General features: G+C 49.1%; 1 protein-coding gene across 1 annotated transcript in view; it reads left to right on the forward strand.

Annotated features, from left to right (window-relative positions):
- Window positions 1–22,559, forward strand: part of MDGA2 (MAM domain containing glycosylphosphatidylinositol anchor 2) — a 216,659-nt gene that overhangs the window by 137,775 nt on the left and 56,325 nt on the right. Inside the window, exon 9 of the mRNA XM_063399182.1 lies at window positions 4,745–5,038. Coding sequence (XP_063255252.1) covers window positions 4,745–5,038 — 294 coding nt within the window. The remainder of the gene's footprint in view (window positions 1–4,744; window positions 5,039–22,559) is intronic.

Here is a 22,559-nt window from a genome sequence, read left to right on the forward strand (position 1 = left end):
TCCCTGTCACTGCCAGGGTTCCCTCCAAGGAAACAGTTTCCCAAAGATATAGAAGATACAGATTCCCAAAATCCCCAGGGAAGAGCTCAGCAGTTGTGAGGCTGCCTCTTGGAGGGGCTCCTTGGATTGTCCTGGAATCGTGGAACACCTTGGAAAGGGATGGGCAGGGAGTTTGGATCCTCCATGGGCAGGCACGTTTTAAAGGGATCAGAGCGCCTCTGAAGGATTTCTCTGTCTGCAGCTTCTTGCCTCTGCCAGCGGCTCCCTGGCATCTAATTAATCTGTCTGATCCATTAATTAAGCTGGAATTTGATCCATCAGGACTTCAGAGAGCTTGAGCAGAACTGAAAACACCCAGCACACACAAGGAATAAACACATTAAGCTCAGGAATTTGGGGGTTTTAACTGGAAAAAGCTGCCTTGTCCTGTCCCTGTTCTCCCCTAGGCTGTGCTGGATCACGGATTCTCTGGAATTGCAGTGGAACTGCCACAGGAGAGCAGCTGGAAGAGTTCCTGTCTGCTTTTACTCCCTCCAGCAACAGGAATGTCTGTCTAGGGAGCAGAATTAACCTCAGAGGACAGGGGAGCAGTGACCTCGTGCTGGGTCAGCAGCCCGGGGAGGCCGAGTCGTCTCAGATATTTTATTTAAAACCAGGCTTGGACAGAGACCAGCAGCCCCTGCTCACCACGGGCCACTGCCCACTCACAGGGTGACAGTGTGGCTTTAAATCCGTGCTGCTGCAGTGTCACCGAGGCCTTCTGTTCTCCAGGTGACACTGGAGCTGTTTGTTCTCCAAGTGCTGTTCCCCAAGTGTCACCAAAGCCTTTCGTCCTCTGAGTGTCACCAAAGCCTTTTGTTCTCCAGGTGTCACTTTTCTGAGTGTCACCAAAGCTTTTTGTCCTCTGTCACCAAAGCTTTTTGTTCTCCAGGTGTCACCAAAGCTTTTTGTCCTCTGTCACCAAAGCTTTTTTTTCTCCAGGTGTCACTTTCCCAAGTGTCACCAAAGCTTTTTGTCTTCTGAGTGTCACCAAAGCTTTTTGTTCTCCAGGTGTCACCCTCCACTTCAGGAAACTGCTGAGAGTGTGAGCTTATTTTAAAGCCTCTCAGTTGAGGAATAAAAGGACGTTTGTTGTTTCCAGTTAGGAAAAATCCTAGATTTGTCCTTTTCCAGCCTGGGCAGTGGCTCTGTCCCCGGCTGGGATCACAGGAACAAGGGGACATTCCTTGTTTCCATCCAGGATTTAGGTTTTTCATTGTGCACAACTCAATTTGCACAATTTTCATTGTGCAAAGCAGGGACAGAGCTGCCCTTTCCTTGGAGCAGCCTCTGGAGCTGCAGGAGCCCTGGGATGCCTCGGGAAGAGGCTGAGCCCTCCGGGGCTCTCCTTGTGCCACAGCAGCACCTGCTGGGAGGCAGCAGCTGGCACAGGTGGTGACAGCCTGGCACAGCTGGTGACACCTGCCTGGCACAGCTGGTGACACCTGCCTGGCACACCTTGGTGCATCCCTGCTCCTTTCTTTATGGATTTGAGCCTCTGGAGCCACCTTTGCCCGCTCATCTCTGCACAAGTGGTGGGAGGAAGGGGCCTCAAGTTGTGCCAGGAGGGGTTTAGTTGGATATCAGGGGGAATTCCTGCCTGGAAAGGGTTGTCCAGCCTTGGGAAGTGCTGGAATCCCTATCCCTGGAGGGATTTGAAGCCCTGTGGAGGTGGCACTTGGGGACATGGGGCAGGGCTGGCTGTGGGACACTTGGGTTCAATGATCTCTGAGGGTTTTCCAGCCTGAACAATTCCATGATTCCCTGCTCCTAACCTGGCTCACCCAGACTCACCATTCCCTGCTCCTGGGGTCTCCCTATACCTTTGGGAAGAAAACCACCAATTTTTAGTTTTGTCCTCAATCCTTTTGAGCTGGATTGCCCCTGGAGACGAATCCCACGTGCCCAAGCTGCCAGGGCCTGCTGTTCCCCAAAACCTGGGATTTATTTGTTCAGCCTGGTGCCAATTCCAGCTGCATTTGCCAGCGGAACAGACAGCTCAGAGATAATTAAATACCTGTGAGGTTGTGACAATAAATAGCTGGGCTGAAAAGGGGAAACCCTGCCAAAAACCCTCCCTGCACAAAGGTTTGAGGGGTTTTTTCCTGCCTCTAATTAGAGAGTGAAGAGTGAGAATAAATAAATGTGGGGGGTCTGAAGCCATAAATGGGGTGGGGACAGAGAAATTCTTGGTGTTCCTCAGATGTGACCCAAAGCTGCAGCCAGGGTTGATGGCCTTGCCCCTGGAATTCTTCATCCATGAGCAAAGATTTGAGACTGTTTCTCCCCCTAATTAGAGAGTGGAGAATCAGGATCTCAGTTTGGGGGATCTGGAGCCATAAATGAGGTGGGGACAGAGAAATTCTTGGTGGGACCTCATTGTGTTGGTCACTGTTCCTAAAATATGACCCAGAGGTGCAGCCAGGCTTTGGATTGATGGCACTGCCCCTGGAATTCTTCATCCCTGAGCAAAGATTTGGGGCTTTTTCTCCCCCTAATTAGAGAGTGGAGAGTGAGAATATAAATTTGGGGGGTCTGGAGCCATAAATGGGTCAGAGACAGAGAAATTCTTGGTGGGACCTCACTGTTCCTCAAACGTGACCCAAAGCTGCAGCCAGGGTTGGTGGCATTGCCCCTGCAATTCTTCATCCATGAGCAAAGGTCTGGGGCTTTTTTCCCTCTAATTAGAGAGTGGAGAGTGAGAATAAATAAATTTGGGGGGTCTGGAGCCACAAATGGGGTGGGCACAGAGAAATTCTTGGTGTTCCTCAGATGTGACCCAGAGCTGCAGCCAGGCTTTGGATTGATGGCACTGCCCCTGGAATTCTTCATCCCTAGGCAAAGGTTTGGGGGTTCTTTTCCCCTCTAATTAGAGCGTGGAGGATCCCCCTAATCAGAGGGTTTAAATTTAGGCAGATCTGGAGCCATGAATGGCGTGGGGACAGAAATTCTTGGTGGGACCTCTGTGTTGGTCACTGTTTCTCAAATGTGACCCAGAGGTGCAGCCAGGCTTTGGATTGATGGCACTGCCCCTGGAATTCTTCATCCTAATGGATGGCCTTGTCTCTGCTGTCCCCCTGCTGCTCCAGGCATGTTGGGAATGAATCCTGGGAACCACAAAGAGCCGTGGGCTGCCTGGCAGTGACTGCAGCCTCCACGGGGACGCAGGGACCGAGGGGATCTCTCCATCTGGGACACCAACAGAGCCTTCCTTATCAGCTGTCACCACCCCCGTGCTGCTGCTCCTTATCTCAGCGAGGTGCAGCTTTCTGCTGTGCTGTTATCTCTGCTTTTCCAGGGGAAAAAAAAGCTGATGGGAAAAGAGGGGGAATCGTTGCGCTTGCACAGGGGATTTTTGTCCTGGATCTGTTTTCCTCCCACCCCCTCCAAACACGGATGAACTCCGGTGTTTTTTGCAAGTTCCCTCCCTTGTCCCAGCTGGAATGGCTGAGGCAGGCTGGGGTTGGATAACTCAGACCCTTTGCTCCCACACAGCCTTGGAAGTGTTGGGATCTGGAGAGGCTGCCAGCACCGATGTCCAGGGATAGATGCACACGGATGATTTCCAGAGGGAAAACTCCCAGCCTGGCCCCGTCTGGGGCTGCAGCAGAGCTGTGTGGGCTGGCACAGGGCTTCTCCCTCGGGATGTTTGGATCACAGGGATCCCAGGGTATCAGGGATCCCAGGATCGCAGGGATCTCAGGATATCTGGGATCTCAGGGTATCTGGGATTTCAGGATATCTGGGATTTCAGGATATCTGGGATCTCAGGTTTACAGGGATCTCAGCGATCTCAGGGTCTCAGGGATCTCAGGATCTCAGGGACCTCAGGGTATCTAGAATCTCAGGATCACACGGATCTCAGGGCATCTGGGATTTCAGGATCTTATGGATCTCAGGATATCTGGAATCCCAGGATCTCTGGGATCTCAGGATTACAGGGATCTCAGGATATCTGGGATCTCTGGGATCTCTTGGATCTCACCCCAGGGCTGTGACCCCTCAGCTCTCACAGGCAGTGAATCCCTGAGCCAGGGCAGGCTGTGATTCCCAGGGAATCCCCTGAGGTGCCTGGAGTGGGAGCAGGGCTGGAGGAGCCTCCATCCAGCTGCGAAAGGCTTGGATCTGGGAGCAGATCCACTGCCCAGGCTGGAAAAGGGCAAATCCAGGATTTTTCCTGATGCACACAGGATCTGTCCCATGTGACCTCAGCTGAGAAGCCACAAGCCACATGAGCTGGGGAATCCAGGAGGAGGCTCCTGGCTGCAGGCAGGCACCTTTCCCTATAAACTGTATTTTCCTTCTTGGAACAACGCCTTTCTCCCACTTTGCTCTGGGATTTCACAGTGCCCCAGCTCCCCTGGGGATTTCCCTGTGCTCAGAACCTGCCGTGGCACAAAAGGGCATAACTGAGAATTAATCATGTTTGATTAATATTGGGAATGTTTTATGAAGCAGTCATTATTTATTTCTTCCTCTTCCTCCTTCTCGATTTTGGGTGTCTCCTCGTAATTGGTTGGAAAAGGTCGGCGTGGCCGGCCGAGGGTGTCAGACCATTGGGTAATGAACAAAAACCATCCAGGTTCCTTTATTGATCAGTTTTAGCTGTTCCTTAAGCCACAAACCAACAAACGTGCCCGGGAAAGGGCAGGAGCCGCCCGCGGTGCCCCGCTGCTGACCGCCCTCCCCTCTCCCTCCTCCCCAGTGCCCCCCAACCTGACGGTGCCCCAGGAGAAGTCTCCGCTGGTGACGCGGGAAGGGGACACCATCGAGCTGCAGTGCCAGGTGACCGGCAAGCCCAAGCCCATCATCCTGTGGTCACGGGCCGACAAGGAGGTGGCCATGCCCGACGGGGCGCTGCAGACCGAGAGCTACGACGGGACCCTGCGCATCGTCAACGTGTCCCGGGAGATGACGGGCACCTACCGCTGCCAGACCAGCCAGTACAACGGCTTCAACGTCAAGCCCAGGGAGGCGCTGGTGCAGCTCATCGTGCAGTGTGAGTACAGCCCGATCTTCCCCTGATTTCCTTCATGTTGCGCCGAGGAAAAGCTGATTTATTCCTCCCCTAAACGGAGAGCGGCGAGAGCCTGTTACATATTTGATGTGGGGTTGTTTGTCTGTGTTGTTGCCCGAATCTGTGAGTTCCGTGTGAATGTGGAAGTAAAAATGACATAAGAGTCTCATTTCTAGTTTAAAAAAACCCCAAAAAATCCCAAACAAACAAAAAAACCAAGCGTGAGGCAGTCATTATTTTCCCCACAGCTTTGAATTCCTTGACACAGGAACAAGCGGATGAGATGGGAGGACATATTTCTCTAAATGCTGAGCTGATGCTGAGCTCATTTGTTGCTGCTGTGTAAAACAAGGAGGAGGAAAGGAGGGCAAGGGCTGCTCCCTGGGAGCTGATCCGCATCCAGATCCAGCCAGCCTCGGGAATGGGGAGGGAAAAGGGGCAAAATCAGACATCTTTTATTTTGGAAATGTCGTTTATTTTGCGACGTTTGTTACGGGAACACGGAAAGCCAGGTATGAGGTGGTTTCTGGGCAATAACGGGGGGATAATGAGCCATTCTTTGTGCTGAGTGACTTCCCTGGGATGTAATTTGGGTATTTCATGAAGTGCAGCCCTCGTTTATGCCACTCTCAGATGCCCCAATCTCCCAATGTCACTTGGATTTTTAGCAGCGCTCTGTGCTCAGCACCGATGACCTCTTTGAGGGCCTCCAGGGAGGAGCTGCTCCTCACACGTCCTCAGTGCTGATGAGCAGCTTTGTTCCTCCTGGCTCTGCTTTGTAACAAATTATGGATGCATTGATTGCCTGGCTGGGACCTGCAGGATTTCTATCCCGGCTTTTTCCTGCTGCTCCAGCTTTAAATGCCAAAGTCAAGGCTGAAGGGAGGATGGAATCCTCTCCCCTCTGGGTCTCTCTTGGTTGTGGGGTTGGCCGTGTCAGGAGCGGGTTCATCCCTCTGGAACTGGAGAATGAGGGGTCTGTGCCTCCTGTCCTGGGCTCTGTCATTTTGTCCTGGAGCAAAGGAGGCTCAGGGGGACCCTGTGGCTCTGCACAGTCCCTGCCAGGAGGGGACAGCCGGGGGGGTCGGGCTCTGCTCCAGGAACAGGGACAGGAGGAGAGGGAACGGCCTCAGGCTGGGCCAGGGGAGGGGCAGGGGGGACAGCAGCAGGAATTTCCCCATGGAAAGGGAGCTCAGGCCTTGGAAGTGCCCAGGGAGGTTTGGAGTGCCCATCCCTGGAGGTGTCCAAGGAATTCCTGGAGGTGGCACTTGGACCTTGGGGACAAGGTGTGCATCGGGCACAGCTGGGACTCTGTGACCTGGGAGCTCTTTTCCAGCCTCAGTGATCCTGGGATTCTGTGAATCTGGGAATGAGAACCACCATAGAAACAGTGGAGTGTTGATCCTTCTAAATAAGGAGATGGGACGCAGCTTCTTTCCCCTTTCTCTGGCATGAATTTGCCCTGAAAAGTAGAAAATATTTTGTGGCTGAGGAATTCCAACAGCTTCGTGCTTCCTCAGGCCCTGAGGCAGTTCCTGGTGGATCCCATGGGATGACCCTGCTGACTCTGGGATTCTGGGAACGGGTCGCTGTGATTTTCCCACCTTTTCCTGTTGCCAAACCCCCTCTTTTTGATTTGTTTTTGTTCTGCTTGGGACGCAGAATTTTCCTAATTCTGAGAGCAGAGGCACAACCTGAAAATGCTTCCCAGAAGTAGGAGTTCAACAGGTATTTCCAGGCGCTTTTCCTTTCATCTCTCTGTGTTTAGAATTCCGCTCCCTTTATTCAGCATCCTGGCAAGTGACAAATTGGAGATGAATGGAGAAAAATTATGGAAAGCTTTGATTATTTTTCCTGTGGGAGGAAAGTTTTTGTTCCCAGTGACTTGAGCAGCGTTTCTGTACCGAGGGTGGCATTTAACCAATTGTCATAAAAACCAGTTCCTTTCAGAATTTGGGAATATTTATCCTGGATGCTTCTGGCAGTGATGAACAGGGAAAGGATATTTAATGGAATGCTTCTGTTTGGAGAGTAACTCATGGATTTCACTGTGGATGTGCTGAGTGAGGATATTCCCATTCTTTGGAAGGTCCTCCTTGTGACAGCAGGACTCTGTCTCACTAAGAGTGGTTAATTAATCTATTTTCAAGGAATTATGGAATATCCTGAGTGGGAAGGGACCCACAAGGATCCCAAATCCAACCCCTGGCCCTGCACAGACACCCCAACAATCCCACCCTGCGCAGCCTTGGGAATGTGCTCATTCCCTGGGAAGCTGTTCCAGTGTTCCACAGGGCAAATCCTTCCATGGATTTGCTCCAGGTCGCAACTGTTGGGTCAAGCTAAAGAAAAATGAAAAGTAAATTGAAATGTAAAGTATTTTTTAGATTTGACTCCTTCATGGAATGAGTTTTTTGTTTTCCTCACCTCTTGTTTACTCTTCCATCTATTTGTCCCATCTCAGTGATGTCCAGATCCCAGCCTGGGAGTTCTCCAGGAAAACTGTGGATTTGGATTTTTGGTCTTGGTCACAGTTTGTCCTTGAGCTGTGGTTTAAGACTTTTTTTCTGTGTTTACCTTAAATCCCAAAACTTCTCTAGAAAAATGAAAATCCTGGAGTGGCAGAATGGTTTGGATTGGAAGGGAATTTCAAACCCACCCCATTCCAACCCCTCTGTGGGCAGGGACACCTCCCACTAGCCCGGGCTGCTCTAACTGAGTCTTCCTCTGTGTTTGGTTTCCCATCATGGGTTAGATGGGACATTGGGAATTGGGAATTGCTGGCTGGGCTGGAATTGCCAGAGCAGCTGTGGCTGCCCCTGGATCCCTGGCAGTGCCCAAGGCCAGGTTGGACACTGGGGCTGGAGCAGCCTGGGACAGTGGGAGGTGTCCCTGCCATGGCAGGGGTGGCACTGGGTGGGATTTCAGGTCCCTTCCAGCCCAAACCACTCAGGAATTCTGTTTTATGATTTTTCCAGCTGCAACTGTGGATAAATAAATTTTTAAGGAATAAATCAAACCCCGCCGGTGGCAGACAGGGCCCAATCCAGGGACAATCTTCCAGCTCCTCTCTTCCAGCTGCAGCAGAGGGTGGGGACATAAAAGTGCCACCAGGTGCCACCTAAGGCAGTGCTCCCATTGTGTCCCATCCCATGTGGGAGGGACAGGATCGTTTTCCCTGGCTCCCTTTTCCCTCTGCGCTCCATAAAATCCCATTTGCAGCACAAACCCCTTCCCAAACCCCTCCATCTCCAAACCCTTGGAAAGCCTCTTCCAACATCCAGGATATTTCATGGGAGCTGGGCTGGCAGAGCTTTGGTGGACTCATCGGGATGCTCCAGGATTTGGAGCTCGGCTTTATTTGCGTCGTTCTTCCTTGGTGATGAATTCCAAACTGCTCTGGAAAAGGGGCTCATCCTGCAGGGATTAGACTGGGAATGGAGCAGAGCTAATTAAGGAGAACGATGAGGCTGAGTGATGATCTCAGGTGCTGAGTGGAGCAGCATAAATGAGTTATTCCCATTTTCCATCAGCTGGATAATCCAGCCCTGAGTCCTCTTCCCTCGATTTTCGGTTTCTTTGCAGCTGGGAATGGGAAAAGGATTTTTTCTGCCTTGGAAAGGCAATTTGGCAGCTCAGGAATGTGCTGGGTCTACTCTCGAAATATCTGCCTGATGAAATATTTATATGCAAATATTGCATTAATAATGAAATAAAAATTGTTGTGAGAGAAGGAAGCGTTCCCCATCCCAAATGGGACTGGGATTAACGAGCCAAAAACGCTTGGAATTTTAGGAAAGTCATTAGGAGAAGCTGTTGGAACAGGTAGGGTGGCCAATCCCTGTGGGAATTTACCAGCTTCATGGAATTATTTTGTGAATGGGGATCAGGAGTGTGGTAAAACTCCCAAAGAGTGAGATCTTCCAGATGATAAAACTTTAATTACGAAAACTCATTAAAAAGGGATAACCAAGGAATCTGAGTAATCAAAGGGGGCAAATATCTTGATTTTTAAACAAATCTGTTATAAATCTATGCTTAGGCAGGCTGGAATGATGCAGGAAAGCAGAATTTGCATTTAATATTAATATTATTTACATATTTTTCCCCCTCCTTGTGATTGAAGATTTGAGTGGGAAAAGCTGATTAATATTCAGGACAAATATTACATAACCCCCTCCATTCCCAGGCTGGTGCATTTATCACTTTCTGAATGAATTCTTCCTCTAGAGATAAAAGTTGGGTTTAATTTGGGCTGGTTTTGGTGGGAGAAAGGACAGCCTAAAAACAAGTTTAGAACTGCAACAGATTTTTTTAATTCTAAGATATTTTTTCCCCTTCTCTTCCAACGAAGAAATTACCTTAACAACTTGAAAATATCAGAATAATGGTGCTCCCATTGCTTTCATAATTTTGATTTGCTTTCCAAAGTGGTTTTTTCCACCCTGGTGGTTGTATCTGAGGAATTCCACATTCCTGCCAAAAGGATTTTCCCAGGATAATGCAGAGGTTGATGCTGCTAAGCTGAGCTTAAAGCTTCGACCTTCCTGTGCTATATTTATTTTATATATAAATATATAAAATATATATAAATACAGAGAGATTTAGGCTCTCCGGCTGGGTAATTCCCATGCTGTGGTTTTTAACCTACGGGTCATTCCCTGCTCCAGAATTCCTAGTCCAGAAACTTCCCAGAAAACTGTAAAACAACAAAATCCCTTCTCTAGGATCTTCATCTGACCGAGGCCCATTCCAGAATAACCCAGAGGCCATGGTGGCTTTGGGTGGAATTCATCCACATGGAGCAAGGCAGGGAAAAAATATGGAAATCAGGGATGGCTGGATGGGAAAAGAGAAATCCCAGGAGCTTTTGGACACTGAGCAAGGTCAAGGGCAGCAGGAGTTTGGTGACCCAGGGAGGTGATGAATATGCAAACCCTGGTGCCGTGCAAAATCTAAATGAGATAATTCGAGATAATTTGAATTTTTTCATATTTTGTACTGAAGTTACTATCATGGACAAGCCTTCCTGTCAGAAATTCCAAAAAAACGGAGCACTCCAGGTCCTGAATAAACAGAGGTGTTATCTGGGGGGAAAGGTTGAATTACTCATATTGGGGTTCTTTTGGGAACTGGTGAGGACAATCCTGCACTGTCTGAGGAGAAAAGAGTCTTCCAAACAGAAATGGTTTTGGAAGAAGGAAAAACGAGTGGGAAGAGATGTAAATATTCCATATCCCTGTTTAAAATAGGAAGGATCAGAGCCTTGGCTGCTCCAAACCCCATCCAACCCTGAACACTTCCAGGGACGGAGCAGCCACAGCTCCTTCTTCTAGTCCCAATTAATAACAGGTTAAGAGGTTGGATTTCAAAGGAAAATGGGAATTCCAGCCCAGAAGGGTTGAGGAAAATCCATGAGATTATTCCCTAAACCTTGTGGAATTCAGGGATATCCAGCCCCACATTTATCATGAGAAGAAAGTGGACAGCAGGATAATAGGAAATGTGGTAGCTGGAATACAAAGGAGTCACAAAACCCAAGGACAACTCAACAGCAACCAGGGAAAGGTAAATTGGAATAATTAACTTGCCCACGTAGTTAATTTTTAACAGCAGAAGATGCTGAGTAAATATAATTCCTTTGTTGTCCTGTAATGCTTAGGAGATTAATTCCCATAATTACACAAAACATGGATTCCAGCAGAACTATGGTTGCAAAGTGCAGCATTAAAAATTAAGATTATTTGGATTGACACAGGACACAAATAATGCTGTCCATGCCTGCTGCTGGAACTTGTCCCAGCTGGTTTTTTAGCTCCATAAATCCCTCTCCTCCTGTCTCACTTTCCAATATTCAACTTTGTGCCTGTAATTGCCTCATAAAACAGAGTTTGGAAGGCAATCCACAGATTTAAAGACAAGCTGCTGCTTTCCCTGCGCTCCCTCCCAAATCCTTTGGATTTTATTCCCAGTTCCAGTGTTATTATTCAGACCTGTCCACTGCTGTTAACAGGGAGGTTTGCAAATCATTTTGTCAGTAGAGCTGGGCACAGAGTCAGCAGGAAGATTCCTTCCAGCAGGAATGAAACGAGAGCTCTTTGTGTCCCACAAAATCAGGTTTTCCAGTGGGGATGGGCCAGAGGGTGTTGGAGGTCCTGGATGCAGGGAATGTCTGGGAGGGTCCATGGGAATGATGATTTTTTGGAGATTTTCTTTGGGTTCCACCAGGCTTTGAGGAACCACATCAGGAGGGAAGAGGAGTCGTGAGGGGAATTACTGAGGCTGGAAAATCCCTTTGGGATCATCAAATCCAGCTGTTCCCAGTGATGCCTTGGGCAGGCTGAGCTGGAACAGAGACTGGGCAGAGCTGGAGAATAAAGCAGAGATTTATTGAAAGGCCTTTAAGGACACACCTTGGGCAGGACAAGAGCCTGGGCAGGGCTGCACCCAAGGTGGACCCAAAATGGGCACAAAATGGACCCAAAATGGACACAAAATGGACCCAAAATGATCACAAAATGGTCACAGAATGGACACAAAATGGACAAATCAGGTCACCAGGTCTCACACTTTGATAAGTTCTGGTCCATTTGCACTTTGGGGTTTCACTGTCCCATTGCAGCCCCAGGTGATGCAGTCCCATCCTTCTTGTTCCTCCCTCAGCCCCCCTTGTTTGTGCTTTGGGCTGAACACTTGTCCCAGCTGTCCTTGGTGTGCAGCAGGAGAAGGATTTGTTTTGTGTCCCTGCTGTGTGCAGAGAGCTGAGTGAGCCTGAGTGTGAGCTCAGAGCTGCAGGGGCTGGGACACAGGGAAGGGAAAAATTAAGGCATAATTCCTGCCCCTCCCCTTCCAAAGCCACCACTGACCCCTGTCCCCAGGTGCCACAAGGTTTGGAAATCCCTCCAAACCTCCCAGGGCACTTCCAAGGCCTGAGCTCCCTTTCCATGGGGAAATTCCTGCTGCTGTCCCCCCTGCCCCTCCCCTGGCCCAGCCTGAGGCCGTTCCCTCTCCTCCTGTCCCTGTTCCTGGAGCAGAGCCCGACCCCCCCGGCTGTCCCCTCCTGGCAGGGACTGTGCAGAGCCACAGGGTCCCCCTGAGCCTCCTTTGCTCCAGGCTCAGCCCCTTCCCAGCTCCCTCAGGAATTCTCCAGCCCCTTCCCAGCTCCCTCAGGAATTCTCCAGTCCCTTCCCAGCTCCCTCAGGAATTCTCCAGCCCCTTCCCAGCTCCCTCAGGAATTCTCCAGACCCTTCCCAGCTCCCTCAGGAATTCTCCAGCCCCTTCCCAGCTCCCTCAGGAATTCTCCAGCCCCTCCCCAGCCCCGTTCCCTTCCCTGGACACGCTCCAGCCCCTCCAGGTGTTCCCACAATCTCCTCCAGGACAGGGGGAGTGGAGCAGATGAAGGTTCTGCCTCGGTGTCCTTGGCTCGGCAGCTCATGGATCTCACCCTGGATGGTTTCCAGCTGCTCCAGCTGCCTGGGGGAGCTCCATGGACCCCCCTGGGAATCCCTGGGGTCATTGTCCCTCACCCACGCTGGTGTCACCACAGCTCCCCGCCGTGGGGCCCACGCTCAGCCCCTGGGGAGGGTCTCCGTGGGCTGGTGACCCCACGAGCAACTTCCCTGCTGGAAATTCCCGGCAGGAAACTTCTCGCAACAGCATCCCTCACAACAGCATCCCTCACAACAGCATCCCTCACAACAGCATTCCTCACAACAGCATCCCTCACAACAGCATCCCTCACAACAGCATTCCTCACAACAGCATTCCTCACAACAGCATTCCTCACAACAGCATCCCTCATAACAGCATTCCTCACAACAGCATTCCTCACAACAGCATTCCTCACAACAGCATTCCTCACAACAGCATCCCTCACAACAGCATTCCTCACAACAGCATCCCTCACAACAGCATCCCTCACAACAGCATTCCTGATGCTTCCCTGCATCCAGGAGCTCTCCTGAACAAAGGGAGATTTCACACCTTCCGTTTATTGCTGGTTTGGCAAACGAAAGCAGGGACGTTCCCATTTTCCTTAGAGGAATTGTTATTTCCAGGTAGTTCAGAGCCGTGATAGTAAATTCAAACCATTTAAAATTGATGCATATCCCTCACAATTGATACAAACCCCTCACAATTGATACAAACCCCTCACAATTGATGCATATCACTCACAATTGACACATATTCCTCAGAATTGATACAAATCCCTCACAATTGATCCATATTATTCGCAATTGATATAAATCCCTCTCAACTGATTCCTATTTCTCACAATTGATTCTTATCACTCACAATTGATTCATATCCCTCACAATTGATCCAAATCCCTCAGAATTGGTCCATATTCCTCACAATTGATCCATATTTCTCACAATTGATTCATATCCCTCACAATTGATCCATATCCCTCACAATTGATCCAAATCCCTCACAATTGATCCAAATCCCTCACAATTGATCCATAATCCCTCACAATTGATCCATATCCCTCAGAATTGGTTCATATTCCTCACAATTGATCCATATTATTCACAATTGATTCATATTTTTCACATTTGATCCATATCCCTCACACTTTATCCATATTATTCACAATTGATCCATATCCCTCACACTTTATCCACGTCTCTCACGATTGATGCAAGTCCCTCATTTTCCAGGCTCCATTGCAGTTCCAGTGCCCATTAATAGATATTTTCATCATAAAGCCACTTTCCCCCTGCTCTCATTGGCTGTTCCCCTCAGGACGGGGCAATTTATTCAGATTTATTTGATCGTTCCGATGGATTATTGGCACATTTTATTCTCCATCAAGGAACAGGCTGATCCTATCCTTTTTCCAGTGGCAGGGCTGGCTTGCAGAGAGGCACAGGGACACACAGAATTCCCATTCCTGGTTAGGATGGCAGGACTTAGGACTGATTTTCCCAACAAAGGGTGGTGATTTTTCCTTTCAGGAAGGTCCTGGCTTGCCGTGGCGAGGCTGCAGATTCCCATTCTGCTGTAATTTGTTTAATCAGGGTAATTATGATGTGTCTGGGCACTGTAAAATCACTCCAAGAAGTTTCATGTAGCCTGGTAATTTCTGGAATGATCCATTGGATGAGGGTTTGGTACCCTCAAAACATTGGGAGCTACGAAGGGGAGACAGCGACATCCCTACATTCCCTCTGCTGAAATAATCTTGGAATCATGGAATATCCTGAGCTGGAAGGGGTCCCAAGGGTCGTCCAGTCCAGCTCCTGGCCCTGCCCAGGCAGCCCAAAAATCCCACCCTGTCCCTGAGAGCTCCTGGAGCTGTGGCAGCCTCGGGAATGCGCCCATTCCCCGGGGATCCTGTTCCTGCTGGGGTTTGTTGTCCTTCCCAAGCTGAAATTCATGACTTGGAACCTGGAGGGCCAAACAGAAACCCATGGAATGGCTGAGTTGGAAAGATCACGGAGCCCAGCAGGATATCCTGCGCTGCCAAGGCTCCCACATCTCCTTTGGAACAAAGAAAATGATAAAATCCCGGGATTGTTGGGGTTGGAAGGGTCCTTAGAGCTCCTCCAGTTCCATCCCTGCCATGGGCACGGCTGCTGTCAGCCCTGGGGGTTCTCCAAACCCCATGGATCCCCTTCAAGGCCAGGCTGGGTGAGGCTTGGAGCAGCCTCAGGAATAAATCATGGATCACAGTTGATTCCTGTCCCATGGGCTTGGGCTTTGGCTGATGTGGAAAAGAATCCCAGAATCCCAGAATCACAGAATCCCAGAATCCCAGAATCCAGAGTGGTTTGGTTGGAAGGGATCTTAAACCTACCCAGTCCCAGCCCTGTCAGGGCAGGGACACCTCCCACTGTCCCAGGCTGCTCCAGAAGGATTAGGAAAGGTGGGAAGGCAAGGAAAACAGGGAATTCAGGGTGTTCCGGGGTATTTTTCATGGCAATCCCACTGTCCTGGCAGAGCTCCCAAATATATCCAAAGTGAGCCCTGATGGAGTTTGGGGAGGAAATGAAAAGAGAGAAAAACATATTATTCCTTCAATAACCTTGAAAATTCAATTTTAGAGATAAAACAGGGCTTGATAAAATTGGTTGAGCAGGAAGGTGAACTCCAACAGGAGAGGAAACAGCTGGAAGAAGGAGAGGAGCAATATCTGGATTTACTGGAAACAAAAAGGCAATTCTGGGTAAAACATTGCAGGGGAAAAGCAGACTTAGAAGCAGTAATACAGAATTTTATAGACTCCTGTGGGAGGAGGAGAACAAGGAAATGTTGGAGTTAATTCCCTTCAATGTGAAATTGCTGGGCACAGAAGACAAATCCATCTCCCCTAAGAGCAGCCCCATAAACAGAGGTGAAACCTCCACCTCATCCCGGTTTTTTTCCACCATTTAGGCTTTGATAAACACAGGACAACCAAAACAGGGTAAATACACCCAAAGTGGTCGTTCTGCCTCAGCTGAGGGCTCCTTGTCCTGCTTTTCCTTCTCAGGAGACACCAGGAATGACCCAGGAGAAATTCTGGAATGACAATTTCCTCCAATAAATTCCCATTTTGCCCCTGTCCTGCTGCTTTCAGCTGTTCTCTTCTGGCACAATTTTTTTTCTATTTTCTTTAAACCTGCCCAAAGCTTTTTTTGTATTTTGGAACCTGAGGACGATTTGCCCTCCAGCTCTGAGCTGAGTCCCTCTCATTTCCCACGGATCCCGGGCTGAGCCCTCTCCAGGGTTTCAATCCCTGACCCCAAATCTTCAAGCCCCGACCTTGGCTGCTAAAAACAGGGACAGCCCAAAGAATTCCAGTCTCTGAGGTTTGTTCTGAGGCCCAGGTTCTAAGGGGGATGAAAGCCTCACCTGGCCCAAAGGTAAATGCATAACTTAACCTAAGGCCACGACTCCTGCACATAAAACAGGCCCCAAAGCTCCCAAGGACAGAGTAAGAAAGAAATTTGGGGAGTTTATTGGAAATTCTCTGCTCTGATCAGCAAAAGCAAATCCCCTTTGGTCCTAAAGTGACCTTGTCCGCAGGAGAAATAAAATAAAAATAAAAAGAGTTGAGAACTGATCTCTGTTTCAAGACAAATAAACTTTGTTGCGAGCACTGTCCAGAAGAGCAGTAAAAATGGGATTTGGGGGCCGTTTGAAGTCCATACATCTGTTTTATGTGCACATTTCTGCGTTTTCTGCTCTCCTCACATCATCTCTTTGCCTCCCCTGTCCGAGTGAAAAACGCTTTTTATTTCAGCCCATCGTGCTGAGGTCTCCCCCAGGCGTTTCCAGGTGGGCTCTGCTCCTCTCCCTGCCAGCTTTTCCACGTTTATTGAGTTGGTTTGGATGTTCATCCCTGGTTTATTTGGCACCTGGGGCTGCAATGTCCTTTCCCATCCCTTTTGGGCGTGGTTGGGATGTGGTGGCCCCAGCTCTGGGGGTCACCTGGGCTGGCCGAGTGTCCCAGGGGTGGGTGGCACTGGTGGCATCTTCAGGAGGTGCAGCCAGCTGGGATCAGGCTTTTATCCCAGGAAACCCGGGACTGGACAGGAGGGAGCAGCCTCAGGCCGCACCAGGAGAGGGTCAGGTCGGGTATCAGGGAGAATTCCTGCCTGGAAAGGGTTTTCCAGCCTTGGGAAGTGCTGGAATCCCCGTCCCTGGAGGGATTTAGAGCCCTGTGCAGGTGGCACTTGGGGACGTGGCAGCCTTGGCCACTGACCCCGGGAATAAAAAAATCAGGGCCAGAGAGAACAGCTGAGAGCAGCAGGAAACGGGCAAAATGGGAATTTACTGCAGGAAATTAGGGACAAGGGCAGCGCTGGGAATGGTTGGGCTCCGTGACCTTTGAGGGTTTTTCGAGCCCAAACTCTTCTGGGATTCTCTGAACCTGGGACTCAGAACAAACCTCGGAGACTGGAATTCTTTGGACTGTCCCTGTTTTTAGCAGCCAAGGTCGGGGCTTGAATATTTGGGGTCAGGGATTGAAACCCTGGTGAGGGCTCAGCCCGGGATCCGTGGAAAATGAGAGGGACTCAGCTCAGAGCTGGAGGGCAAATCGTCCTCAGGTTCCAAAATACAAAAATACAAAAATTAAAAATTAAAAAAAAAAAAAAAAAAAAAAAAAAAAAAAAAAAAAAAAAGCTTTGGGCAGGTTTAAAGAAAATAGAAAACAATTGAGACCAGAAGAGAAGAGCTGAGAGCAGCAGGACAGGGGCAAAATGGGAATTTACTGCTGGAAATTAGGGACAAGTGCTGGCCCTGGCAGGGCTGGGAATGGTTTGGCTCCATGACCTTTGAGAGTTTTTCCAGCCCAAACTATTCTGGGATTCTCTCTGGAATCACGAGGCTACTCCAAGGGCTGAGGCTCTCTTGTTTTGCCCTGGAAAAGTAAAAAATCCCGAGCAGGGAGCTCTGGGAGAGGTTTCAGGGGTGGGAAGAGCCTTTCAAACGCCCCATTAATCATTAAGGGGGTGGTGTGCAGCCCTGGCCCCTGTCACTGCTGGGATCGGTGTCACCTGCCAGTGACAGCCTGAGGGGGACAGGAGCAGAATCCAGCACTTCCCTTGGGCTGATAAGAGCCTTATCTCGAATTTCCCTTTGCTCTTTTCTCTTTTCTCACTTTTCTTCCCTGTTTTGTCCTCCCTTCCTGGGTATTTGAGTGTCCTTGAAGGAGCCTGGGAGGCTGAGGAGGGGCTGGGATGGAATTCCCAGAGCAACCGTGGCTGCCCCTGGATCCCTTGGAATGTCCAAGGCCAGGCTGGAGCAGCCTGGGGCAGTGGGAGGTGTCCCTGCCATGGCAGGGGTGGGATGGGATGATCCCAAATATCCCCTCCACCCCAAACCAGTCTCCATCCTCTTCCCTGCTCTGTTCGTGTTCAGTGGAGTTCAGCCCCACAAATGATGGAATGTTTGTTGCAAGAATGAGTAAAAAAATCATTTTCCTGAATATTCCAAAGGAAGTGGTGTGAGTCGCTCCAGGAATGATCCAGGATGTTGCATCCCCGGCTGGATCCCTATGGGAGGAGAGTTGGTTCAAATCCCACATGGAATCCAGGAATGGATTGGGTTGGAAAGGACCTGAAATCGCACCCAGTGCCACCCCTGCCATGGCAGGGACACCTCCCACTGTCCCGGGCTGCTCCAGCCCCAGTGTCCAGCCTGGCCTTGGGCACTGCCAGGGATCCAGGGGCAGCCACAGCTGCTCTGGCAATTCCAGCCCAGCCAGGAATTCCCAATTCCCAATCTCCCATCCATCCCTGCCCTCTGGCAGTGGAAGCCATTCCCTGTGTCCTGTCCCTCCCTCCCTTGTCCCCAGTCCCTCTGCAGCTCTCCTGGAGCCCCTTCAGGCCCTGGCAGGATCTCCCTGGATTCTTCCCTTCTCCAGGTGAGCACCCCCAGCATTCCCAGCCTGGTTCCATGATTTTTTTTTTAGCTGGGAAATGCTTTAAAATGAGTGTAGAGAGTTTTTTCCCAGGTGACCAGTGGGTCACCGCTCCTCCAGAGATTCCTTAATCCTGGAGATGGAAAAGATGAATTTGGGGTCCAGGACCTGTCCGTGGACAAGGAGGAACAATCCAGGGAACAGTCCTGGGGATCTCTGTAGGATTGAAATGTTCCCTGCTGTTCATTGATTTATATTCCAGCCAGGACAATTTTAATTCCATGAGATCCAAGAAAGAGCAGCAGCAGAGCCCATAAAAGACACTCAGAAGAGCAGGCACTTTAAAAAGCCACAGTTTATTCCCATTTCACGGATTTTTAAGGAAGCTCCTCATTATTCACCCATCCCCTCCTGGCCCCAGCTGGACAAATCAAGCAAATCATGATTTGCAGATATGGAGGGAAATAAATGGTGCAGCTTTGCCCCAGAGTTATTTTTTTAATCTGTTTGTTTTTACTCATTTGAATATTTATCCCTTGCAAACGCTGCACGTGCTGGAGCACAAATGTTGAAGCTCAGGAGCCTGGGAGATGCTGGGTGAGGCTGGATCAGGATTTCCAGAGAATTTAATGCCCTGTCAAGGAGCCAAACCAGGCCAGAGGCACCAGCCTGGAAAATCCCAGCAAATTCTGCAGACAGAGGAGACAACTTGAAGCACAAAATCCAAGTTAGCAAATTCCTGAGAGTGGGGACTGGGATTTTCCATTGCAAATCCTGCTGCAAAGCAGGCACGGACATGGAATGCGAAAGAAAATTAAATTAATAAGAATTTTACACTGAAAGTTCCCATCAAAAACTCTCTGACTTAAAATTAGGACCTTCCTAGGGATAAGACGAAAAACTGAGGAGTCCATCACAAAAATCTTTAGAGTTCTGACAAGGGCTGGAGGGACAGGACACAGGGAATGGCTCCCACTGCCAGAGGGCAGGGCTGGATGGGAGATTGGGAATTGGGAATTCCTGGCTGGGCTGGAATTGCCAGAGCAGCTGTGGCTGCCCCTGGATCCCTGGCAGTGCCCAAGGCCGGGTTGGACACTGGGGCTGGAGCAGCCTGGGACAGTGGGAGGTGTCCCTGTCCATGGCACTGGATGGGATTTAAGATCCCTTCTATCCCAAAACATTCCTGGATTCCATGAAACAGGGATTTTCCTCATTATACCATGAATACATCTGTGCAAGGCAGGGTTTGGAATGCACAATTCCAGGATGGATTTCCACACTTATTTTAATTTACTCCCATATGTGCAAATGGCTTTTTTCTATTTCTGGCCATGATGGTTTCATTTCACTGGAATAAACCCATTATCCAAGGTGTAATATCCCTGTTCCAAGCTTCGGCTGGAAAATTGCTGTTGTCATTTCACAGGGATCACAATCCCTGTGCACTGGGGCTTCCCAAAGCTCCTCAATCCCATTTTGGGTGGGCTCTCCATGTCCTGAGCTCCAGGCTCCATTCAGGCACCTCCAGACCCACCTTTGGAGCTAAAAATCCTGGGAATGTGGCTGCAATGGAGACTCCGGGAATAGATGGATTCAGAAGTGCTGGATAACATTCCTGTGGCCACAAACCCAAAGGAAGGCGAGCAGAGGCACCACTTTTTATTATTATTTATTTATTATTCCCATTGCTGGAGCTGGGAGAGGGAAACTCGTTATTTGTTTAGCTCAGAATGCAAATTGGAGAGGCCAAACCTGCAGGTGAAACCTCTGCTCGGGGCCACGCATTGGGAACAAATTCCCAGAATATTCTTCTTAAATCCCACACTAAAGACCTGGATTTGATCCCCACCTTGAGGAGCAGCTGCGTGGTTCAAACCAAACAAACATCTCGCTGTCATTCCTATGGATGGCTCCAGAACCTTCCTTGTTCCGTGTCCTAATCCTTAAAACATGAATGTACTTAGGCTAAAAAACTTCATTAAACATTAATAGAGAGCCTGATTTAACTCCAGCCCCGCTTGCTTCCTGAAGATAATTGTGGAAGAGAATGAACCCCGCTCCCCTGGCGGCTTTGCTGGAGATTTTTTCCAAAACTAATAGTGGAATTATGAAAGGAACAAGGAGGGAAAAAGTAAATTAAATCAAATTGTCAAGGCCTTGGGGAAGAGCTGATGCAAATGAGTTCGACGCAGAGAAGTCACAAACAGCTCCGGTTTTCCTTCTGCGCATCTGGGAAGTCACAATCCTACAAAAACAAGGGAAAAACCCGGCGGAAGAACGAGCTGTTAGCTCTGGTTGGGGTTTTTATCAGCCCTTCCCTTCCCCATTACAGTTATTACCTGCAAAAGTGGGATTCACAACGAGCAGCCCGAGTTAATTTTCTGTTCCTGTCACCGGGGCTCATCAGCCCCGGGATAAATGGGAACTGTGGGGTTTAAAGACTTCTTTGACCTTAAAGGCAGGGGAAAGTTTCATTTAAAGGCTGTTCATAAGGCTAAAGGGGCTCGGTAAGTAAATAAAGCAGGGGGAGAAGAGAGAAGGGCCTGAATACAAATTCCCGTTAAAATCATTAAACTGAGCCGCGGCGGAGGGGTTGTTCCCTGGATTCGGAGCATTCCCTGGAAACAGCAAGGAAAACAAAGGAGGGAACGTTGTTCCAAAGCAGAGATGAGTTTTGGGTGCTCAAACATTCCAAGGATTTATGAGCAAAGGGAGGAAAATGATAAGAAAATCAGCCTATAAAGGCGTTTTAATGCCTCAAACGTGGAGCTTCCGGAATATTCCTCTCCCAAAATTCCTGTGCTCTCCCTTGGGGGTTTAGGATCATGAGCGTCCTCAGCAGATGCTGTTTGAGCATCTTTTTATTGTTATTTTAGAGATCCTTCTGTGCCTGCCCCCAAGTTCAGGGAGAATTTTCCCTGGATTCAAAGGTGTATTTTGGTGTGGCTGGAAGGGCTGGAGAGGTCATGGATATGGAATTATCCTGACTGGAATGGGGGAAAAAAAAAGAGAATTTCCAATTAAAAATCAAATATTTATTTCAGATAAAGTTTGCTTTGTGATAAAGACCAGAGAAATTATACCAGAAACAGCAGCAGGCGCCTTGTTGTGATAGTGATCCATAAAAATATGGAGAGTTCATGGAATCTTGGAATGCTTTCGGTTGGAAAACCCCTCTGAGATCAAATTCAGCCATTCCCAGCGCTGCCAAGGCCACCACTGATCATGTCCCCAAGTGCCACCTCCGCAGGGATTTAATTCCCTCCAAGGATGGGGACCTGCCCTTTCCCAGTATTTTCCGACTTTTCCTGGACAACTTTCCCCTTGGAGAACTCACCATTCAAGGTGGAAAAACGCCTGGAAAATAGTAAATATTGCTAAATTTGATTATTAATTCCTCTGATATCCATTATCTATGAGGATCTAGGATTTTTTTTGGGAAGTACAAATAATTTAGGTCAGGGTGGTCAGAGGCAAACAGGAGATTTGGGAGAGGCAGCTGCACAGATCTCCCTGAGAAAACAGTGGAGATCTGGAATATTTTCTTTCCCAAGGAGAATTCCTGTCTTTAGGCCAACAGTTCCCTGCAAAGCTGCTGCCTTGGGGAACTTAGGGAAGCAGGAACATTTTAATGTTTTATGTAAAACACCTCGTAATGATACAGAACCTCCATGTCCCACCCTGGAACGGGTGGATTTCAGGAATTCTTCCCTCTCAGAGGTTAAAAAATGAGCTGGATTCTTTAGAGAGCCAGCATGTCCTGGCATTCCCTGGTAAATGCATTTTCCACGCGTGTTCCTGACTCTGAAGAGCTGTGCTGACATCAGCTGAGCCCAAACCATTGCTCCAGCCAGGTCATTTTCCAGCCACGATGAAGTTTTTCAGAGGAAAATGGCAGCGGGAAGTTGGGTCTGTGCACACACTGGATGTTGGTTATATTTTATTAATTTGATGTTTTGCTGGAATCAAAAGTCTCGTGGACTTTGAAGCTGTGAGTGTGAATTATTAAAGATCAGTTTTATTTGGGTTAGGGCAGAACGAGCTGTTCTGGGTGTGGGGAGCTGGCTCATGCTGGGCTTACCGGGACAGCAAAACCTCCACCGGAATGGAGATGAAAGATCCAAAGGTGAAGCCAGACAGCAGCTCCTG

This window comes from Prinia subflava, chromosome 5, assembly GCF_021018805.1.
Source record: "Prinia subflava isolate CZ2003 ecotype Zambia chromosome 5, Cam_Psub_1.2, whole genome shotgun sequence".
Taxonomy (NCBI): Eukaryota; Metazoa; Chordata; class Aves; order Passeriformes; family Cisticolidae; genus Prinia; species Prinia subflava.